At 40.0% G+C, this 24,693-nt stretch overlaps 1 protein-coding gene across 4 annotated transcripts in view; it reads right to left on the minus strand.

Annotated features, from left to right (window-relative positions):
* PLEKHG1 (pleckstrin homology and RhoGEF domain containing G1) overlaps positions 1-24,693 on the minus strand; it is a 2,146,741-nt gene that overhangs the window by 381,332 nt on the left and 1,740,716 nt on the right. For all 4 annotated transcript variants that reach the window (XM_044090606.1, XM_044090581.1, XM_044090674.1 and 1 more), the window contains one exon: positions 7,771-8,324. In XM_044090606.1, the coding sequence (XP_043946541.1) occupies positions 7,771-8,324 (554 nt within the window). The remainder of the gene's footprint in view (positions 1-7,770; positions 8,325-24,693) is intronic.

The following is a 24,693-nucleotide window of genomic DNA, read 5'->3' on the forward strand; positions in this document are numbered from 1 at the left end:
CTAATCACATTGGATTCACAACACTGACACGCACTATGACATTAGATGGCATGCAGGTAAATGCCATATTAAGTCTCGAAAAGGCTGAAGAGGCAGCCAAGGGCAAGAGAATACTGGGTTGTACTGCAGAAGGGGCACGCTTCAGAGACGGGGAAGGGATCCCCTCACTACTCTATTAATAGTATCTTGGTCAGAGCTTTAATACAGTCTTCTGTTTTAGGGAATGTACAGGGAATACAGGTTAAAGTAGCTAGCTGCCTTAGTTTGTTCAAACAAAAAGTTCACGTTTTTGTTTAAAATAAGGTGACATTTTTTGTAATTCTTTATTTGCAAAATTATTGTGGGCATTTACACGTATATAAAATGTTTTTAGTATAAACTGCATTCATACATTCACTAGTGCATGTGTGTGCATAGTATTATGTACAATTCCTAATAACCTATTTATATATTTTACTACATTAACCATAATATAAAATATTCCTTTATGTTTCTCCAAATAACATTTAGATAAAATTACCCTGTTATATTTATTTTTAAATCATGGACATTCCTGTGTCACAGATTATGATGTTTTTTACCTCTTTTGGCCACAGGAAAGCAAAAAGTGAATATTTGTGGTGGGGCACAAGTTGTTTTACAGATATTTTTATGCTGAAGTACTTTCTTTGTCTGTGTCAAAGAAAATATTCACCAAAGAAGGCCCTATACTAAATTTTATCAGGTAGACTTACTGTCCAAGAGCTGGATTACTGTTATCCATGAAGAAGCTCATCTTCTTCTTCTTCTTTCAGCTTTTCCCATTTAGGGGTCGCCACAGCAGATCACCTATCTGCTCATGAATGGCAGTGGAGTTTTACGGTGCCGCATTGCCAGCCAGGCGCCCAACCTTCCACAGAAGGCACACACACATGCACGCACTCACATCTAGGGCCAAATTAGAGTGTCCAATCCACCTACAGCATGTCTTTGCGATGTGGGAGGAAACTGGAGTACCCGGAGAAAACCCACATGACCATAGGGAGGACATGCAGACTCCGCATTGATGGCACCCCAGCCAAGGATCGAACCAGTGACCCTCTTACCGTGAGGCAGCAATGCTAACCGCTGCACTACTGTGAAGGAGCTCATATAAAAGCATTTATCTCAAACGCACAGATACACACACACACACACACACGTGGGTCTCTGTGTATATAACAAAAAAAAACTCAATCATAAAAAAATCAGACTGTAGACTAAACAATAAGTGCTTTTGTTTATTTACTATTTTTAAACACGAACTTCATTAGGAATTTCATTTAAATGTACAGTCTGAACAGTGTAAACATCTGAACTTTGTGCAACTACCATAACAGTCATAAATTCAAAAAAATATATAAATAGAACCCTGCCCACTAGGTGGGTGTCATCAATTATCTTAACCATGTTAATAAACATTTTATATTTAAAGTTCCATTCAGCCCCGGGAGCTTATATTAAACATTGAGCCCCGGGAGCTTATATTAAACAAACAAAAATGCTTAATGTTTAGTCTGCAGTCTGATTTCTTCTGATCGAGGTTTTTATTGTTTTATGCAGTCGCAGTGTTTACCTCATTTGATAGTTTCTTATAATATATGTGTGCATATGTATGTATGTATTTGTGTGTGTGTGTGTGTGTGTGTGTGTATATATATATATATATATATATATATATATATATATATATATATACAGAGAGAGAGAGAGATATCATTATATACTGTGTGCCTCTCCATCTATGTGAGTACATATATATATATATATATATATATATATATATATATATATATATATATATGTGTGTGTGTGTGGGTGTGTGTTTGCATGTGCATGTGTGATATACATGAAACATGCTCCAGGAAACAAATATCAAAAAATATTAACACTGCATTTATGATGAAGAGTTAAAGCTAAGATGAAATAATTAAGCTACTTAATGACTAAAAGGCACTTTCAAAATGCAATAGTCATTGCACCCAAATTATGAATCTGAAAATACACAAGCAATTAATTGAGGCAGTGGCACAACCTGCATTGAAAATTTACAAATTATAGTATGATGCAGTATTAGAGAAAGACGTGATAATACATTAACTTCTGGCCAAGAAATCATGAGTAACTGGAAAGGTAATTTAACAGTGGTTTAAGATTCTGCGGAAGGTAAAACGTCCTGCTCGTGTATCAAGAAGATATCTGCTGAAAAGAAGGAAAATTAGTTGCTGTAAAGTTCAGAGGCACTTGGATTTGAGTGAAGTAAGAAAAGAGCCTAGCATAAAACAGAGAGAGAGGGGTTATCCCGGAGTGGAAGAGCACAGACAGTGGTAAGAGTCCATTTCTCCATGAGTTAGAGTCACTAAGTCGCCAAAATACATTACAGATTTCCCAAAATGAATTTTATTCTGGCAGTACATTCATTCTACATGACAGTAATCAAGGCTGAGAATGCATAATGAACCTATATCTAGGTTTACTGCCTACAAACAGGAAAAAAAAACATTATAGCACATCCGTAATAATCTGTTCAGCCAAACACAATTGTTTATAAATGAAAAGCACACAATCAAACCTGCTTAGTTACACCACTATTCATACTACAAATGCAGCCACTCACTGTCTTTCTCAGCAACGTTTAAATAACAATTCCTACAAACCCTTCAATATGAATGATTTGCTTTAGTTCCTGTGAGAAAGTATCACAGGAGGTTACTAGGCTAATGGCTCTGGGGCCCTTACAAGCCTAGCCAAGAGTTTATCCCCAAAAGAAACCTCAATAAGCACTTCTCACCCCTGTCAATGAGGGACACGTGGAACTCATGGGACAAATTTGTGGTTTCCCATCCACTCATCAAGGTTGCACTTGAAGAGGGTCAGTGGTGTACTCTGTTTGACGTGTATGGGAAGTCTATTCCAGAGACGGGGCAGCCTCTGGGAGATAAACCTGTCTCTCCAGCAGGTTTTGTTGCTGTCACATATTAGATTCAGGCCTTTTGAGCGGATAATGCATGAGGAGTTAGCCTTACGGATATGCAGCATCTCTAGTAGGATGGCAGGGTCCGAGATTGCCTTGTTGGCGAGACACCTATTACCTTTGAGCAATCTGTACGATACAGAGTAGAGTGATAGTGACTTGAGCCTGTCCACATAGGACAAGTCTTGGAGGCCATGGATTCTCTTTGTGATATATTTCTGTGGCCTTTCCAGTTGGTGCAGATGTTTGGATAGGTACATACCAAATGGGGAGTTATACTTAATTATTGGTCTAATGGTGGAGGAGTATAGAGAGGTAATAACCTCCTTTTTCTGGATGCATGTATGAACCATTCTCCAGCCATTTTGTTTAGTAAAGCTAGTCACAGAACCATAGAGGGCTCATCTAGTACCCGGTGCTGGTTCCTGGTATAGCACCCCCAATCTGCCCCCCCCCAAGCACTTCAGTGAAGGGAAAAAAAAGGTGGCACACTAAAAAAAATAAAGAACATGCAATTCTCGATCGTACCCCTTTTGTGTCCAGGCAGGTGTTCCCACCACCCCACTCCTGGTACACTAGTAGCACACCTTTTACATTTAACATTCCTAGGTTTGCAACTTAAACATTCCTGCTCTCCATTTGAAAGGGTCTGACAAATATCTCTCTCTCTCTCTCTCTCTATATATATATATATATATATATATATATATATATACATATATACATATATATATATACACAAACAACACACACATATACACACACTTTTTTTTAACAAGTATACCTGGTAAATAATACTCAAAATTAAAAGCTTATTACATCAACATTTTTTTAAGTATGAAGGAAGTGAGCTTAAAATTTGAATTTGTTAAGAGTTAGTGTTTCATATTTTGGAGATGAAAGGTTGACATCTATAGCTAGAGGTACCAAAGAACAATACAGAAATGTCGAACACAACTTGAACAAAGTTGGAAATACAATGGGTAAAATAGCTGTGGTGGGTTGAAGTTGGTAACCCCCTCAAGCTCAAAGTGTTGGGGGCACAACTGGCAGATGCTGATGGGTCTTTGCAGGATTATCTGTATTCAGAAACTAATACCTGTATTACATCTGCAGTCTGGACTTATGCGCTTTAGCCTTCTGTATTTGGTATAAGTTGTAAGAAGCTTCTTGCTACAAATGTATCAAGTGATTTTCTACAGTTTAGAAAGGAGTAGGGAGTATGAGACAGAAGAGCTTTGTTTTTGCTCCTCAATTTAACGTTGATGTGGGTGGCAGACAGGGAATAGCACAGTGTGCCATAATTAAGCTATGGCTGTGGTTAAGGAAAGTGATGATGTTTGTAATGTGCCCCTCAGCATTTCCACACTGCTCACTTATGGTAAACCCTTTAAAGTGCTCCATTATCATGTGTATGATTTCCATAAATACAAAAATGTTAACTTAAAAACAAAACAAAAAGCAGACATTTTCTCAGTCTCACTTCAAATTCTCTGCTTAAGAGTAGCAACAATTAACATGTTAGTTAAAATCTCTGGACAGAAATGCAATGCAAACAGTAAAAACTGAGTGTGATTAAAACAAGCTACTTCACCATATTTGACTACAAGTTAACATTAACTAATAATTAAATTTTTATTATTTTATCAAATTATAGTATTAAACGTTTTGGATACTGATTCCCAAGAAATAACGTATTCGGTTCCCAATGCTCACAACATTTATATTTTTGAATGAACATGTACACGCACATCTATTACGGCCAGGGAATCTTTAATTCATAGGGCCAGGGAATCTTTAACTCACAAAAGTATTAATGCTGTTAAATAAAATTATAAGAGTCATGAGCAAATATTCTTTGCATATGGAAAAGTATCACCATTTCTCAATTGTAACAAAATGTAACTTACTAAGCATTTTATTAATGGACAACACAACACATATCTATTGTATAATATCACTGAGACCCCTGAATGCATTAATTGATGGTGTCTTCACCACATTCTGAAAAGGAGGAGGACATTTGATTTTAAGCCTTGTGACTTTGGCATGTGCTTATCACACAACAAAGCAACACTTTCATAGCGCCTTAAACTCTGCATTCTGTATAAGTAAAGGATAAAGACATTTCTTTATATTTTAAAGTCACCTACAGCTATAGCTTAGTCTAACAAATGAAGCATATAATACAGAAATGTAATTATCTCATGAGTAAATGTAATTTTTGTGCTTTTGGCTTGCTTCAGCTAAATCCTCCAGACCATCACTTTTTACTAGGTTATATGGACAATTCCTTGACATCTCCCATCATTTAATAATGTCTCCCATGTACATGGTGTAGTGGGGGATACAAAACCAGGGGTCTGAAGCTTCTGTGTCTATATTATATATTCGAAGTTTCAAAACTTTGAACCTCATATGTTCAACAACATATGAGTGAAGTTTGAAACATTGAAAATATAATAAAAAAATGTAAAAAAAAAAAAAACTTACCTCAACACTCTGAGCAAGCCCCCCACACCCCCCTACATAAATATACCAACTCTGAGATCGCACTTCAGTGCAGAAAAGGGAAATTTTCCTATTCTGTGCCATACAGAGCCGTTGCTTTTCACCTTCGAACTTTTTAAAGTTCAATTATATGGTGTCGACCATATGACATTCGAACTTTAAAATGTTCGAATAATTTATAGGGACCTGAAGCTTCTTTATGCTCATCATTCCCTAGGCTAGTTTAGACCAACTACATCCGCTGAACAAACTATCTCCATAAGGGTCTCTTACTGGTGCATTTAGCAGTGCAATTAGCACCTGAACATTATATTACATTACAATGCATCTTATGGGAAAAGGTGAACAGTAACCATCCTCACAGGTAAAGCTGTGGAAATACAGCATCACCAGTCCATCTAAAAATACTCCTAAAACCTAAAATGTCCAGGCCAAAAGTTTAATTTGCAACTCTACCACAAGATGACAAACAGTAGACAACATATATCTTCTGCTAAGAGAGTAAAAAAATAAAATTAATTTGGGGCATTTTTATTTACAACTTGAAATAAAAGAGGAAAAAAAAAAAAACTTTTTGTGAACTGAAACTGACATCAGACTTCTCAAGATACACCACAAGTTGTGAAGTAATGAGTGCACAGGGTGCATTCAAACATTTGGTAATAAAACTGGAGAAGCAGAGAGGGCAGCACTACACCATCATAAGGAATTCCATTTTTACTGTCTTTTGAATGTTAAATGGCTGCATGAAGGTAGAAAATAGCTTTGAAAAACAGCTGTGACTATTATTTTGCTTTCTTGACTTAGAACAGACATTGCTGACAAACATTTGGAAGAAAACTGAATAGAAACGAATTGCGTGGTTCTCCAAAAACAAACAGACTACCAAGACATGTACATTTATTTTTATGCAGTCAGTTTAATACCATATATACCACTGTAAATAGATGTACCATATGTAGTCTATGTGCATTCAACATATGAAGTGGTGGTACTGTTTTTGGATAGCTACTATCAAAGGAAATTCTGACAGTACATTTAATATTGGAAACTTATAAACAACTTAGAAAGACATCCTGCTTTTGAGGCGGTAGCTATTTATGCAGATGGTGTGCTACTGATGAATACCAATTGATGGCACACATACAGGGTAGCTGTGCTACCGGCAAATTCAGTCTGACCAACAGCCTTTGTGCCAGGCCAGCCAGTACAGGGGAATGAACTCCTCTCTGCATGGGGCGGGGGACATGCTAACACCACACAGCTGCTGTCTCGCAAAGTTTATGGATAAGCGGACTAAATCTTTAACATCAAGAGACAGCAAGACTGTGAGCCTGTTTGTGTGGGCAGGCATGCATATGTATTTGACACAATGCATTTGCACACTTCTCCTTATAGGAAGGGGGGTAAGCGAAAGAAATAAAATCATAGTACAACAGTGCCTGACATTCTGTTCTCACCCTCCAAAATTATCTATATGTCAATGAGCACATCTGTGTAGTAAAAGAACTTGGCAAGGTGCCAAAAGGCCAATGTTCAACAAAGCAAAAGATAACTACAGGTGAAGTGAATGTAGTTATATTTAATTTTTTTCTAGAAAACGAGGAGCAGCACAAAATGCAAAGAACTGTAAGCTTGCCAGGAGGCAGTTTGTACCATAACATACAATGTGAATTTTAAAGATGAGGAAAGTTTATATCAGTGGTAAAAATGCACAAAATCTAATGAGGACTAATACATAATACACTTATGCTGTTAATCCCCACTTTCAAAGGCAAGAATTTAATCCTCCAATTCCTCAAAATCAGTAACCAAACTAACTTTTTTGGCTGTACCTGTGTGTGACTGTGTCTACTAACACAAGGCCAATAAAGGATACATTTCTGTTTCGTGCTGAAAATAATACAAAATGCTTTCAAGACACTGCAAGTCAGCAGTGGTCTTCGATAAATAAAAACACACACAAAGTTACATTCTGAAATGTAAACCTTAAATCTGCTAGCAAATATTCCCAGTAGGAAGACTTTACAACACTGGTAAAAGAATACCGAAGGAATACCCACTTCCATGAATGCTTCTTCAAGAACAGTATTTATGGTTGGGAGATTCCTACATAAATCTTCTAGATGACAAATACCCAGATAAAACCATTAGTGACGGTAAACAACTGGAAGTGGACAGATGACATAACATACTGCTACACGAATATAATGCAGTGATGATGATTATATATATTTTTTAAAGGGACATGCTTCCAGTGTTCTTACCTGTACAATGCTTTTTAAATCCTGTACATATGTTCTTTCAGTCTGAAGGATTTCCTGCACCACTCTGTCTACATATGACAGTTTAGGACTGCCTGGTTCCTTTACTGAGGAAAGGGCACTGTTTTTACAAGGGCCTTTACATTCCACTCTTTTGATTGTACTTAATCGTTTTTCTGAAGCTGGTACAGAGTTTCGACGGTCACAGCTGCTGCCTCTCCAATGTTCATTGTCCACCAAATGTCTGGCAGGTGTCAGCTCTAATTTTATGGCCCCAGCTTCTTTGTCCTGGTTAAACAAGCCCAAGTGGTTATTAGAAGAGAGGGTCATCCTACTGCCAAACGAACAATGGCTGTCTCGAGAAGACGTTGATGATGATGTGGAGCTATAACTGATGGGACGGTCACTGTCTGTTAATTCCATGATCCTTACCCCACAGTACTGAAAGTGCCCGTTTGGTTGGTGCAAGCTCTCGGCTTTGGCTGTAGTTAGCACTGTTTTTGAATTCAGGACTTCTGGCAGGTGTGTTATAGCATCTGGTGGGATACAGTATTCATCTGGAAAAAACAAAAGTGAGACCCATTACATTATGTCTGCTGTACAATTCGCAAGGGCAAAATTCCACTAATTAAATAAAACATTACTTTATGAGGTCAGCTATCTTGCAAGAGTAAAAGTCGTGCTCAGTCATGTTACATCTTACATACAATATATCCTGGGAAAACATGCTATCTTACCATTTATATACCCCCTTATAGATGTGATCTCTGCATATTTAAAGTTGTAGGATTTTCCAAAACATATTTTAACAACTCCCAAACACCTCAGAGGCTCTGATGTACTAATGACACTTGCTGTTATGTTAGTGTTTTCCAGTTCTCTTCTATTCAGCTACACTTTGTAGATTATTATATTTGTATAAAGGCTGTACTTTCATATGCTGTATGTGCACTGCAGTGGCCCCATGGAAATATTAACACTGCTTTATGGTAACCAGGAGACAAATAAGATATTTTCATAGTACGGATACCCACAGCAAAAGACCAGCTCTAAAGAACACATCAGGAGCACAACACCTCAAAGGTCTCTGTTTCACCTAGTTCTAATAGTGTTTAAATAAAGGATGGCATATTTTATGAAAAAATATGTACTGCATATTGTTTTGTCACTAGGCAGTCACAGAAAATGCCATATGTGAGTCTTAAATAGAACATACTTCATAAATATACACTGTCCAAGCCTGTCAAAAAAAAGTCAACATATTTGTTATAAACAGAAATGGAAGTTGACCTCCATCTCTCTCTCTCTTTCAAATGCACCTATACTGCTTGCTAAAAAAAACAAATGTAAGTTTTAAAGATAGTTAATGAATGAAAAGTTCTTCAGATGAAAACTTTTTTTCAGTTTTAAGTATCTTCACAAAATCAAGAAATTTTATGTCCTGTGTTTAAATGATGGAGCTATTGTTACCATTTAGATTCAATTGAAGTGCCATGTGTAAAGTTTCACCACCAGCTGGGCCTTGCTGTTAGCACTACAGTAGCTAAAGCTTAAAATCACTGCTGGAAAACCTCCGGGGCCCCTTCCAAGAGTGTATGAGAAACTACATTTATTCACTGTGTGGTTACAATCTCAAAGGTTTTGCAGCCAGCTCACAATTAGCATCTGAAAGCAAGTTGGAACAATAGTGAGGGTGAGGAAAGTTAAAAAAAGGTAATGTGTCTTTCTGTCATGTTCTGCTAACTCAAAATGAAGCCAGATATACAGTGCATAGGACTGGTTGGTTTACAAGCAACTTATTCAAACCCTGGTTAATTATATTACTGCAAGCAACGTAAATACTAAAGGCAGCATGTGTTCTATACATCTTATGTATGCATACATGTATTGTGATCTTTAATGCATTTAATAAATAAATGTACACAAATAAAAGGAAGGCAGAAAAAAAATTGTCCTTGGAAAAATCTGCCATTTGTTTTGAACTCTAAACTACCTCAAGGCACAGTGTTGGCAATCATTTGACACTCCCACCATCCTGTACCACAGTGTAAATGACAAAGGCATAATCAAATTTCTGCTGTAAGGTCGCTGAAAACAAAAGAATACCACATCACAGATTTGCAAAGCTTCCTGGAACATTTTCTTCATCTGATAAACATCAGTAAGCAGGAAGGCTGCCAGCATTATAAAATGAATAAAGAAGATTACACTCGAATAACTGATGTAACACCCCCTACTTATTTAAAAGCATGCACAGCATAAACAGTATGGCTTTTGTATACTAGACATGAAGCAAAATACATTTTCACTGACATGTCTGCAAGCCTGCATTTAGTATGTGTCAGAATTAACTCATACTCAACCAAAGCCCCTAAGGCAAAACAGCAGGCCCAACACACTAGTCATAGGTGACTCGATTGAGAGGCACACTGATGTCCCACTCACTAGGTTGAATAAGGAGAAAGTAACAGTCAGCTGCCTGTCAGGTGCCAGGATCCGACACAACGCATGCACTCAGGTCGCTCAACAACAGGTACAAATATGACTCTGTCATTGTACATGTGGGTGTAAATGACCTGAGACGTAGCTCCCTGGACTACATGAAGAGAGACATGGAGGAGCTCTTAGATTATGTAGGCCAGGTGGGTATGACCCTAGCACTGAGCAGCATCCTACCATCACCCAGAATGATACCACAGTACAAGCAGAAAATGACTGATTTCAACAACTGGCTAAGTTTCTGGTGTCATTCTAAGGGGATCCAGTACTTGGCTGCCTGGGATGACATGACTGACAGACCTCGATGCTTTGCCAAAGATGGCCTGCATCTTTCACCCCTGGGCTCCCGGATACTGACCAAGGCTCTTGCCACCCCTATAGTGCCTTTTTTAGGCGGTGTTCCAAAGAGCAAATTATCATCGCAACAGCTACAAACAAATGCAATCTGAGGGTCATCTTGCTCAACACTAGAAGTCTAAATCTCAAAATGCACTCGCTCGAGGCACTCCTTAAAATGGAGAACATCAACATTTGTGCTGTAACAAGAGACTTGGTTCAAAGCAGCAGAAAGCACCCCTGCACTACCAGGCTATAACTTATTCAACACCTTTCGGCCCCAGAACTTAGACCAAAGCTCCAAAGGCGGTGGTGTTTCCATATTCATAAAGGATGCACACACCTCCAGACTGGTAGCACAACATAACGCATCAGAGATACTTCAGGTGCAGCTAACATTGGGTAAGACAGCGATTCAGGTCATAGCCTGCTATAGGTCTCCAACTATGTCCCAAGACTCGCACTCCATGTTTCTAAGCACCCTGGAGAATACTAGAGTCCAACCTAACACTCTCTTACTAGGCAACTTCAACTACCCCTCCATTAACTGGGTAAACTACTCATGTACCAATACACTTGCCCAACATTTCCTGGAGTTCATTAATTTCAATGCCCTGGACCAGCTCGTTCATACTCCCACTAGAGGTAGCAACATCCTTGACCTGGTCATTACTAACATGGGCGACTGTTGCTCTACACCAATAGTCAACTTCTCCCTGGTTATATCTGACCACAAACTAATCGCCTTGAAATCCACATCCCTCCCACCCCCCAGCAAAGGTAACCACCATGAAAATTTTCCCCAAAGCTAACTTTGTAAACCTAAAAACAGAGGTGGCTAACTTCACGGCACCCATGCAAATGGAGAATAGTTGCGTGACTGCAGAATCATACACCAATGCATTGTACGAACAAGTACACAAATGGATGGATCTCACCATACCCAAAAGAACCAAGACACTCTCCTCCAAAAAAAAAGGAAGCCAATCTGATGGTCCCCTGCCATAAACAAACTCTACACCAGGAGGAGGAAACTGACGCAGAATAAGGTGAAGTCCCAGGACTGGAAAAACTCCCTTATCTACTTCAACAAAAAGTTGAGATCCCTCATCAAATCCTCTAAAGCTAGGTATGAAAACAGAATTGCAGCAGATAGTAAAGACAACCACAAGGCCTTCTATAGTTTTGTAAAGAATGTCCACGGCAATACCCAGATTTGCTCTGAGCTACTGCACAATGGTACCTCCTATACCGTGCCAACTAATATTGCCAGTATACTGGCTGACAGATTCAGTGCCAACTTTACCCCCCCCCCCAAAGGACCAATCACAATACCAGTAGATTGCCAGGCACCCAAAGGAGGAGCGACTACAGAGCCTGGGAGCTATTGCCCCATTAGCCTGACGAGTCTGATATGCAAAGCTATGGAACAATTATCATGGACCTAATAAACTACGATATAGGGAATCTCCAAACTCTGGATCCCACACAGTTTGGTTTTGTGAAGGGTAGATCATGCCTGCTCAACTTGATCGAATTCCTTGAGTCACTCACCAGAGCTGTGGATGAAGGCAAGGTGGTTCATACTGCCTACCTTAATCTGACCAAGGCTTTTGATACCATTCCCCACTCAGGAATCATAGAAAAACTCACTAAGCTTGGCATCAACCCCTATATCACTAGGTGGGTTGCAAACTGGCTCACAGGTAGAACCCACAGTGTGAAAGTTGCTGACTCCAAGTCAGACTGCCGATTAGTCATGAGTGGAGTCCTACAGGGTTCAGTCCTGGGTCCTCTCCTGTTTGGTATCTACTTCCCTGAAGTCCAGGCCAACACTAAGGGACTCTGGCTGACAAAGTTTGCAGACGATTGCAAGTTGGGAGCTATTATTAACTCCCCAGGTGATGCTGACATCCTACAGAATGGCCTCACTGTGACCAACGACTGGTGTCAGAACCATAGCCTTAAGCTCAATGCCAAAAAATGTGTCATCATCCCCTTTGGGAAAAACCTGGTTCCCATGAATTACCACATTGATGGTAGTCCACAGAAGACGTTATAAGAGATCTGGGAACACAAGTTGACAGCAACCTCTCTTTTGATCACCACATTGCCACTGTGGTCAGAACGTCCTTCTATGTGGCACATCTCATTACTAAGGGTTTTGCATCCAGGAAGAAAGAGGTCATTGTCTCCCTCTACTCTTCCCTCATTAGACCATTCATCGAGTACAATGCCCCATTTGGCATGTACCTCACTAGACACCTGCAACAACTGGAGAGGCTGCAAAAGTACCTCACAAAGAGGATCCTAGGCCTTAAACACTTGTCCTGTATGGACATACTCAAAAAACTCCAACTATTCTCTGTCTCATACTGCCTACTTAGAGGTGATCTCTGCTTGACTTACAAAGCCATGTCTGACCCAGCTCTTTTAGAAATGCTACATCTAAAGAAATCCCAATCCCTCCACATCACATGCTCCAGAGACCTCAACCTCATTACCGCAATTAACAGAACATGCTGGAGGGAGAGGTTCATAACCCAGAGACTGCCCATGCTATGGCACAGGCTTCCCATACATGTCAAGCAGAGCACCACACTGGCCCTCTTCAAGAGAAATCTTGATGAGTGAATGGGAAACAGAAAATTCACCCCGGGGATAACACTAGTGGCTCTACTCAACAGAGGCACTGGGAACTAAGGTCGGGTGGCACTATGCCAGGGTAATCGTATGGCTAGGCTTGTAAAGGCCTCATGGCCATTAGCCTAGTACACACCTACAAACCTATATGGCTGTATAACAAAGATACATCATGGTGGGGTTAATGATACAGCTGACAGGCACTAGTCACACTTGTCCCTCTGTCATACCTCTCAACCTGCAGACAGTGAAAATATGAACAAAGGCCCTTGAAAACTAGGAACACCCAGCTAAAAAAATCTGGACATCTAATTAGCGTAAAATCTGAACATTAAATAGTACATGACTCATTTTCCGGTAGGAATATGAGGTACTACTAAGAAACATGTATAAAAACAGAATATGTCAACAATTGTGGAAAAATATAAGCACATTATCAAAGAGGCTCTGTAACGTTCTACCACATAAGGTCATTTTTTTTTCTTCTGAAAAAAGGGAGATGTAAAATGTGTGTCCCTCTTTCTTTAAATTATTGTTGCCACTGGTATGTTGGCTATGTGGGATGGTTTTCTGTGTATTAGGCAGCTTCAGAAATCATGTGTCATGAGGAGATTTATAAAACTGTGTGATGGTTAAATCAAACCTGAAAATAGGAACATGCCTCCAAATGTAGAGCGCACCTCTGCAGGGGTAAATTAAGCCCTAAAATAGGAGTTTTCCTCCAAAATAAGGACGGTTGAGAGGTCTGGTCCATGAACACTCATTATCTGGGAAATATTCATCATTTCAGTGCAGTAATACTATCTTAAATGTGCATACATCTCATTCTATCAACATTAGTAATACTTGTCAAAAAAGATTGTTTCTGAATGCAGTTAGTATTACCCTGCTTAACACTAAATTGATACAAAAAGCCTTAAATAATGAAGCATCCCCTTGTAACAGGAAGGCAAAGGCATCATCCTATATTCTGTGTTACAAAAATACACAGGTCCAAGGTCATCTCATTTTGACATAGCAACATATTTGTAGCAGAGTGATGCTTCTGTTGGACAGTTGGAAATACTGTCAGGTTTACTGCACTTTTTCAGCACTAGGATTTTCTAAAAATGCTAACATTCAAAAAATGCATAGCAATACAGACTGACCAAAGGGCTACTCTTCAGACAAGTCATTTACTTCGGTCTTGGTCAGGGTTGGAGGGTGATAGCAGCACTTTTCTGGAATCATCATGCTCCGTTGGTCATTACACAGCTCAGTTGTCTGGATGTTACATCTGGGGCATGGGATCTTGCCGTGCATAGGTTGTATACCTTTGCCATTTTCACATAATTTCAGTTCTAGCATGTAATTCTCTGTATTGTCTCATGCAACAATGCAGCATACCTGTCATTTTATTTTATTAATTGCCTTTTTATGTCACGGTATTTACAGATAGCTGCCCTGGGCCATTAAGATTCAATTTCATTTTCAACCTGCTTATATACAAAAATTTAAACTCAGTTAAATGTAAGAGCATGAATATTTGGATAGTGTGCATACTATCATTTTAAATGAAAGACAGGTAAAATTAGCAGCTTTTATAGTGTAGATTATATTATGAATGAGGTGAAAAACAGCTTATTTATGCAAACCAAGCTGTCAGTCATTATGCTGTAATGTGAAGGAGACATCAGCTTATAACAGATGAATGATGACAGGTAATATGACTGATAAGTTATTGTTAAGTTGGCATACAGCTGGTTGGTAAGAACGTTTGGATAGTTAGAGATGTGATTTCAAAGCTGACAAAGCAAATTAGGGTTATTCTGTTACCATTCTATATAAGGAATTGCACTGATGCAGTGTTGAGATTTAACAGGCCTTTCAGAACCTTTTAGGTGGCACAGGTGGAAAAGAAGAGTGTGGTTTTGAGAGGATCATGAGGCGACATGTTCTAAGAAATGTTTTAGCTTTAAACAGGACAGTCATTTTTGTGAATGACTTTATAAACAGTAGTCATTATACAGAATTTGCTTGATGTTTTAACTGGCTGATTTGCAAACTTTGTGTATGTTTCTCAGTGAATAGCATGTGAACCAGATTTGTTGTTTTAGCATATTTCTTTGATTAGCATTAGTTCCCATCTGCCCATAGTAATTAGAGAAAAGAGCAGGGGAAGTTCCTGGATGCCCTGGACAAACTTCCCAGAGTCATTCGAACTACCACCCTGAAAAGAGGTCACCAAACTAGTGGGACTGACCCAGTCAACAAAGCAGAAATAAAACAAAATAAATAGTACGGACAATACATACCCATGGTTTTCAATAAATAAGAGTGTATTCCTTAGCTATTTGTGTGCTACTTGTTCTAGCTGATTATACAAATTGTAGCAAATTTTAATTAATCAAACAAATGCTGGAGTTGACTTTTGAGTTTTTATGTTGAATGACAGAATATCCGCGTTGGTGGTGCTGCGGTAGCATTGTCGCCTCACAGTAAGACGCTGAATGGTTCGACTCTCAGCTAGAGCGTCTTCTGCATGGAGACATACGTGAATGGGCGTACCTTCGTTGAAGGTTGTGCGTTAGGGCTGGCAACTCAGCATGTAAAAAATCAACTGCCAATCATTAGCGGACCGGAATTCTGCTGTGGCGACCCCTAACCGGGAAAAGCCGAAAGACACAACACAACAATGTTGAATGACAGAATACAGTCTTGCTAATGGACTTAATATTTGAACTATGACACTGGCTTAATGTTACACCCCTCCAGAGATGCAACAAAATACTGTTTGGGTTTCATTGCTCGATGGTTCAGAATGCCTAGAAGTACAAGTCTACTTTTTGTTGAAATTAATACTTAGAACAAATTTAGCTACGAGCTCAGTTTGTTTAGATCCATATTAAGAACCTTTTTGACTGGCTTGTGACTAGTCTGATGACTAAACATCAAAATTTACATATGTCAGGCATTGTTTTCTTTGAGTAATGAATGAATATAAGTAATATAAACTTGAAATAATTGCATTAACATCAAAAAGTACATAAGTGGTTGGTGTGCATCAAACTCTAAGTTTTCTAATTACTATAACGGAACAAAATAATATCAATAAATACTTCCACATAAAATGACCTGGTCCTTGCAATGGGAGTTTCTGTATTAGTTTATCAAGGGAGACGGTGTTGAAAGCTTTAGACCTGTCACACAAAAGGACATCTCTAAGACTTCCCTATTACATTTGTTAATATTACCTGTGAGGTATGGCAGGGTAATAAAAGTGCTATGTCCTTTGCTAAATCCATGTTTGCTCTTACAAGGAAAGTTGTCAGAATGAAAGTGGTGTCTTGTTTTGGTGGCATGACAGCACACTGATAGTGATTGTTATGAATACTTTACAAGATATGAAAAAAAAATGATAAAAGTCTGAAATATCCACAATATCCTTAATTATGAACAGCTAATATAAGGAAGGGTGACTGAAAAGAAGCGAAATCTGTCAGATATTCTGGTGTTTTGTCAGGGAATTGTCATACATTATGTTTTCAACTGTTATTCTGATGCAAATGTACTGCCAATGCTTCTGCAGTCATTTCTGGGTCTGTACTTATATTATTTGGTATGTTTAACATGACACTGCTGATTGTTTTACATTTACCTAGTAAATAGCTTAGTTATTTAAATTATGATGTTCTGTTTTGAAGGCGGTGATCTGTTGCTTGGCAGTACAGCTTTGCTGACTTGTGGACTCCCCCCACCCTATTTTTTTCTTTTGGCAGAAATAATACTCCACCTAACCTTCTCCTTGAATGCATACTTTAGTTTACGTTATAATTTAGTTTTCTAGATTGTTTAACATCATAGTCACCATCATCTTTTATTCTGTTTTACATAATAAGCCAGGTTTGTTTGGGGGGGGGGGGACTCAAGCTTCTATAGTTCTATAGTCTTACTGTGAAGTCTTGCAGAAATAAATGATGCTATTGTGAGATATCTGGCTTTTGGGATGATAATTTTCTACTTACAGTCTCTTGATCATTAGTTGTTGGCATGCAGCAAACTTTTTCCAGGTCTTACTTTGCTTATATTGAATGCAATTTATCTAATGCTGTGCTCTGAAGTAAGCCCTTTTTGAATGGCAATTTGTTGATTGACAGTAGCATTAGTGGTATAGTAAAGACGGTTAAAAAGAGATGCATTTTGATAGGCAGAAAGAAAATTATCCATCTTCTGTTGTAAAGGCTCTGCATAAGGTTTCATAGTTCTAATTCATATTTTTGACATTAAACACTTGTGCAAATATTTTGAGTGGTTGGATCTATACATAGTTATTAATTTTATTTTAAGAATTTCATAGATTTTGATGACATGAAATGTAAGCATTTTCTCTGTAGTCAGATCAGGCAACTCGTTCCTTGCAAATGCTTTCCTTAGTACTGAACTTGCATTTACACTTGTAGATAGCCATTCCCAGGGAAGACGAAAACTTTGCTACTGGTACATTTTAACCATTACAAGATAAACATGACCGACTACAGCCTTAATTTTACTAACCATACTGATCTAGTATATACAGCTCTAGACAAGGGCTTGCTAATGAGTGTAACACTCAAAGTAAGTTTTGTATGATTTAGAACTAGGGTATTGCATAGTACGATATCCTTGGCATGCAAAGTACTGTACTTTCCCTTATTAAAAAAAAACAAGTCATGTTACAGTAAGCCTCTGCCTGTAAGCCATTCCTTTTCTCCAAAATACTGCATGAAAGCCAACATTTTATAATTACTGTTTTTCCTTGAGAGACATAGAGCATCATGTAGCACTTGTAAATGGCTGGCATGCATTATGTCTGGGCTGGTTCTTTCTATGGAAAATGTAATACATTTTTTACCACTCTTATGCAACTTTATTTCTTTATACATGCTCTCCTAATGCTAGGAATCTAAACTCCCTGGAAGCACTCATCAGTATGGAAGATGTTGACGTCAGTGCAGTCACCAAGACATGGTTCAAAGTTGTGAAAATTACCCCTGCTGTGAAGGGCAACAATGCATCCCATATGTTTAGACCACAAACTGAGTGAAAAAGAACCGAAGGAGAAGGTGTAACCATCTTCATTAAGGACAAGTACACCTCAAGACTGGTCAAACAGTATGACTGTCTTGAGCTACTTCATGTCCAATTAACTACAGGCAAAGCCCCCTACCACATCATAGCTAGCTATAAATCCTCTACCATGAAATAAGAAAAGTATACCACATACATGGACTTACTGGAGTCAATTGGTATACAGCCCAACATCTTACTCATGGATGATTCTAATTATCCTACTATCAACAGAGAAACATACATGACCACAAAAATGCTAGCTCAGAGGTTCTTGGAGTTTTTCAATGCAAATGCTGTGGAACAGCTACCCAGCACACTCACATGAGGCTCAAATGTCCTGGACATAGCACTCACTGACATGGGAGAGCACTGCACTCCCCCCTGTGTGATGTCCACCCTAGTAAGACCGGACAATAAATCAGTCTCATTCAATCTAATTATAAGACCAGATAGCACATCAAGCTCAAAAATGCTTTAGAATTTTTCAAAGACAAATTACCTCCTACTAAGTGATGGTATAAGAAGATTCAAAGCTCCCTTGAATGCAGATAACACAAATTCCTAAGCAGAGGTGTATACTAATGCCCTGTATAACCACTTAAGCAGTTGTATAGAATCGGCTGTACATTGTACCTGACTGGATTAAAACCAGCTCTTGCCAAAAAAGCAAGCCAACCTGGTGGATCCCTAGTATAAACAGGCTATACAAGAAAAGAATAAATTAATGTTCATGAACAAGAAGAACTGGCTCAGCAGAAAAAATAAAACCCTTTCTAGCTTAAACTAACAAATTAGGGATCTTGTCAAGTCCTCCAAAGCTAATTGTGAAGCAAAAACAGCCTCCCTAGCTAAGGATAATCAAAAAGCATTCTTAAAACTACATCCAAAATCTAAAAAGGAATACCCAGCTAGGCAGTGAATTGGTTGTGAATGGCACCACCCATACTCAACTGGTGGTAACAGCCAACTTGCTAGCTGTCAGATTTGGAGCAAACCTTCACTGTCCCCTCCAGTCATCCTCCAAAGTATACCTGCCACCATTCCGCAGCCTATTGTTTCAAGAAAGCAGGTCATCTCGGCGCTCTTCAAGGCCAAAAACATGACATAAATGGTCTGAAGGCTACCAGCCTAGCTAGCTAGAATTTTCAAAATAATTATATGTCCTTGTAAATATTAATATGATCCACAGGCTTGTTTGACAAATGTAAGAAAATTGTGTTATATTCTGAGCTTCAAAAATGTAACCACAGTGCACCCTGCTGGAAGAAAGCTGATAAGTAAAGAATTTTACAACTGTGTGTTATCTCAAACTCGAAGACAGGATGTCTGGGACAAGAAATTATTTTTATTGTCCTAAGAGATAATTACTAAGTTTCACATGTAAAGTGCCTTTTATTGCTGTGGCTTCCTGGCAGGTGCAGATTACAAAGAAATGCTAAATTTTAAGTTCTGTGAGCCTGGGAAACTTAAGCAGAAGTGTCAAGAATGTAATCTGAAATGACCCAGCAATAAAGTGTGCTATCAATTTAAGACTTTCTCAGAGAGAAAGATTTTTGCATTTTGTTTTTGTGTCTGAACCTGAACACATCAACTCACCAGCACTTGCTTTGCTCTGTAAATAAGTCCCAGATCTTAGTATTTCTCTTAGAGATAGGAATATTGCCAGATTAGTCTAGCTGTTTTCTATATTTATGTCACACTGTCCTACAATGTTGTTTAAAGTATTTCCTGTGATTTCTGAACTCTCTTATAAGTATTGTCTTGTGTTTTTATTATTTATTATTAAATATTTTAAACCTTTTAACTGTGACTGTTTTGTGTAAAGATAATTTAAGCTCTTAGCGTACTTGCATGCATTTGGTGACACTTTATAGGGCATTCCTAAATAGCCTTCAAGTCTCAGTCACACTTACCAATTGGATAATAATAGCATTGCACAGTAGAATTGGACACCCTTTGGTAAGGGCCTTTATAGTAGCTGATAAGTAGTGGTGGGTGGTAGTCTGCACTACCTTATAGTCTGGGCAGAAGGGGGCATAGCTAGTGAACCTGTGCTAGCCTTCCCCAGGAGTGTCTGTGTTTTTTAATATAAATCATATCTCAAAGTGTGTGTGTGTCAGCTACTTGGGCAGGGACACAAAGCACTGGTTAGACAGAGAGGGTGCTGGAGGTTTTGGCTTGACCACTCAGCTGAGATCTGAACCCTATAGCTGTGCCACCGGGGAGGCTTATTGGGAATCTGGAGAGAAAGGGAGACACCAGCCCCAGACTGACTATGATCTCTGTGTGCTCTAAAGGGAAATTGTACTTTACTGTGTGTGTACTTGTTATCCTCCCAATGTGGACACCCCTCACTGGTGCTAGTGGTGAGGATTGAGGCTCCTTGATTACTGGGCCAGTGCACAGGTGTCACATATTAATTGTTTGGCAGTGGTGGGATATCCACATCAAATATTATTTTTTTGATAGTGGTGAGTTAGCCACATCACATATTAACTGGCTTGTAGTGGTATGGATAGTGAATTCCTGCAGCTTGTGTACAGTGATCACTGAAAGTGTTGTTGTACTCTAAATCAGCATTCAGATCACAATTGTTTTATTTCTTTTGTTAGCTTGGCTAGTTAGAGAGAGAAGGCAAGCATGTCAGCAGAGGAGTATGGCAAGCTGACAAGGAGCCAGTTGGCTGAGATGTGCCAGGGTAAAGGACTGTTGCAGGGAAACCTGACTAAGTCAGACATGATTGCAGCTTTGGCCACAACTGCATCAGAGAACAGTAACCAGGAGTATGATCAGACTGCCCATGGAGATGTACAACACTCAGAGAATGGACAGTTCAACCTTTCTACAGAGGACTTAAAAATCCATCTGGAGCTAAAGAGACTCGACTTGGAGGCCAAATGTTTGGAAATACAAGCAGCAGAGAGACTAAGATGTCTAGTGACTGAGGAGAATGAGAAAATGCTATGTCTGGAAGCTGAGGAGAAGGAGAGGCAGAGGCAACATGAAAAGGAGATGCTGACTCTTTGCCAGTGTCATGGAGGTCATGGGGAAGGGAGTAACTGGACCCCAGAAGCACAAAAGGTCAGAAAATTTCTTCCACAGTTTACAGAGGTGGATAATTTAGAAAGTTTAATTTATAAGTTTGAGAGGGGTACATAAACAGTATAATGTTGACCAAGGTCTCTGGGTATGGTTCCTGACCCCCTTACTCCATGGTAAAGCTGTAACTATTTTGTCCAAACTGTCTGACAATTACTTTTTAAATTACAATGCTGTAAATAATTGTTTGCAAGAACTTTTTAAGCTAACACCAGAAGCTTATAGGAAAATGTTTTGTGAGCATAGACTCAAGGCAGATGAAAGTGTGTGTGAATATGTTGCTGAACTAAGTACTTATTTTCATAGGTGGGTGAGTGAAGGGCTGTCAGACATTTTGGAGAGGGAACACGCAATTAGCACTTTGCCTGAGGGCATGAGGATATGGCTAGCTGATAGACAATGTGCTACTGCAGATGAGTTGGGGAAGACGGGAGACCTATACCTAGCAAGCAGGGCATCCCTGCACAGGAAAGGGACACCCAGTACTGCTCATGGGTCTAAGGGAACCCATGGTGGGCAGTCCAGACTGCCCCAACAAAATCTGCCAGTAGCATGGGAAGACACTAGTCCAGGTAAACGTCCAAGACCTAGGGTTAAATGTTTTGAATGCAACCAGTGGTGGCCATGTGACATATAAATGTCCATGGAGGCAAAGTGGGGAACAAAAGGTGGGAGAGACAGTAAGTGGGAATGACAAAATGCCAATAGCAGTTTGTCTTGAGACAACAGGGGTACCAAACTACCATCCTGCAGATGTCCTGATAGGGAAGGATTTTTATGATGTAGTACCATGTGTTTATGCAGTTACATGCAGTCATGCTTGGAGACAAGCATGTGGGTCTGGTAGACTGGGGGAGACCCAGACAGACTGCATACTTGCAGCCAGGACTGGTGAGGTGATTACTTCAGGAAGGGAGCTACCCTGTAGCAATGAGACTGTAGGTGAGCCATAGCTGCTTGTTGGTACTGATGTTCCCTTGGACAAAGTGACTGCAAGGGCAGAGGTGAGTAGTCGTACTTGGGCTGGCAGTAAGGCGCCGCTGTCAGGGGATGCAAGACTTCCTGTGGAAGGGGAGCTGGGAAGGGTTACAAAGAGAGAGTTGAGACAGGCTCAGTTCTCAGACCCTACATTACAAGGCCTGAGGCAAGTAGCTAGTGAGGCACCTAATTCTCAAGGGAAGGGGGATTCTGTATACTGGGACAAAGGGTTACTGTACAGAAAGTGGACCCCTGAGGGAGGGCTAGAACGTGAGAGAATGCAGCAGATGGCAGTGCCTAGAGCCTACCATTGGGCACTTCTAGCCATAGCCCATGATATTCCCTTTGAAGGTCATATGGGCATAAAACATACAGAGACACATTATGCAGAACTTTTATTGGCCTGGAATTTCCAGTGATGTAACAGGGTACTGCAGGACCTGTGAGCAGTGCCAAAAGGTAGACACGGTGAAAGCTCCTTTGATGCCTTTGCCTGTGATTGAGGAGCCATTTCAGAGGGTAGCTATGGATATTGTGGGGCCTCACAGTACTCCAAGTTCCACAGGGAAAACGTATATCCTAGTGGCATTAGATTATGCTACAAGATACCTTGAGGCAGTGGCTTTGTCCTCCATTGAGGCAGAAAAGGTGGCAAATGCTTTGTTAGAGATTTTCAGCAGGGTAGGTTTCCCAAAAGAAATACAGAATGACAGAGGTTCCAATTTCATATCAGACCTGTTGGCTTGTCTATGGAAGTACTGTGGGGTGAAGCACCTAAAAACCATCCCCTGCCATCCCCAGATTAATGATCTTGTTGAGAGGTTAAACTCTGCACTCAAGTCCATGCTACGGGCATTTGCAGACCAGTTTAAGAGGGAGTGGGACAAATATTTGCCCCATCTGTTGTTTGCTTACAGAGAAGTCCCCCAGGAATTCAAAGGTTTTTCACCCTTTGAGTTGCTGTTTGGGCATAGGCTGAGAAGACCTCTAGATTTAATTCAAGATGAGTGGGAAGGTGAGTGTGAATCTCTAAAGGAGTCTGTTGTGGCATATGTCCTAAACCTCAGGAAAAGGCTCAGGAAACTCGTGGGCTTGGCCCAGAAGAACCTGGCAGAAGCCCAACAGCAGAAAAACATCTGGTATGACAGGAATGCTTGAGCTAGAGAGTATGCTGTGGGGCAGCAGGTAATGGTTCTCATTCCTGTCAGACACAACAAGTTGCAGGCAGCTTGGGAGGGACCCTACAAGGGGGTAAGGGAGGTCAGTGATATTAACTACATGGTAGAACTGCTAGGCAGGAGGCAGGGGCACAAATTGTATCATGTTAACATGATGAAACCTTACCATGATAGGGAGGCCCTTGTGCTGAGTGTTTTCAGTGGACTGCAGGAGGAGTCCGAGGGAGATCTGGTGACTGATCTCCTCAGTGAGGCTCAGACTAACACCCAGCAGCCATCTCCTACCCAAGTCCGAGAAATCCGAGTAGTGTTACAGGAGTTTGGGGACATGTTCACTGGGAAACCAGGGTGCACCCACCTGGGGAAGCACCAGGTAGATACAGGACCCCAAAGGCCTATTAGGCAGGCCCCTTACAGGGTGCCTGAGAGAGTCAAACAGACTCTAAGGGAGGAGATACAGGAAATGTTGGACCTAGGGGTAATTCAGGAGTCCAACAGTCCCTGTGCCTCCCCAGTGGTGCTGGTGCCAAAAAAGGATGGCAGCGCCAGGTTGTGTGTGGACTACAGGAAATTAAATTGTCACACAGAGTCAGATGCTTACCCTAGAGAATCTGGGTGGGGTAAGTATCTTACCACCATTGATCTTACCAAGGGTTACTGGCAGGTGCGCCCGTCTCCCAGTGCTGGAGAGGGGTCAGCCTTTGTGACTGCATAAACACATGGTACTACATCATCAAAATCCTTCCCTATCAGGACATCTGCAGGATGGTAGTTTGGTACCCCTGTTGTCTCAAGACAAACTGCTATTGGCATTTTGTCATTCCCACTTACTGTTCACAAAGATGCATGTAGGGATGTAAAATGCCCTAGCAACTTTCCAGAGGCTGGTAGAACATATCCTAGCAGGAGATTTTGGCCTTGCTTACCTAGATGATATTGCCATCTATAGCCATTCCTGGTAGAAGCACCTTCAGCATGTAAGGGAGGTGCTGAGCATACTACAGAGAGCAGGGTTGACCATTATGCCGAGCAAATGTCAGGTGGGTATGGCAGAGGTCTCCTACCTGGGACAAAGTGGAGAGTGGTAAAATCAGACCAGAACTGG

This window comes from Protopterus annectens, chromosome 1.part0 (genome assembly GCF_019279795.1).
Source record: "Protopterus annectens isolate FY-2018-M chromosome 1.part0, PAN1.0, whole genome shotgun sequence".
In the NCBI taxonomy this organism is placed as follows: Eukaryota; Metazoa; Chordata; order Ceratodontiformes; family Protopteridae; genus Protopterus; species Protopterus annectens.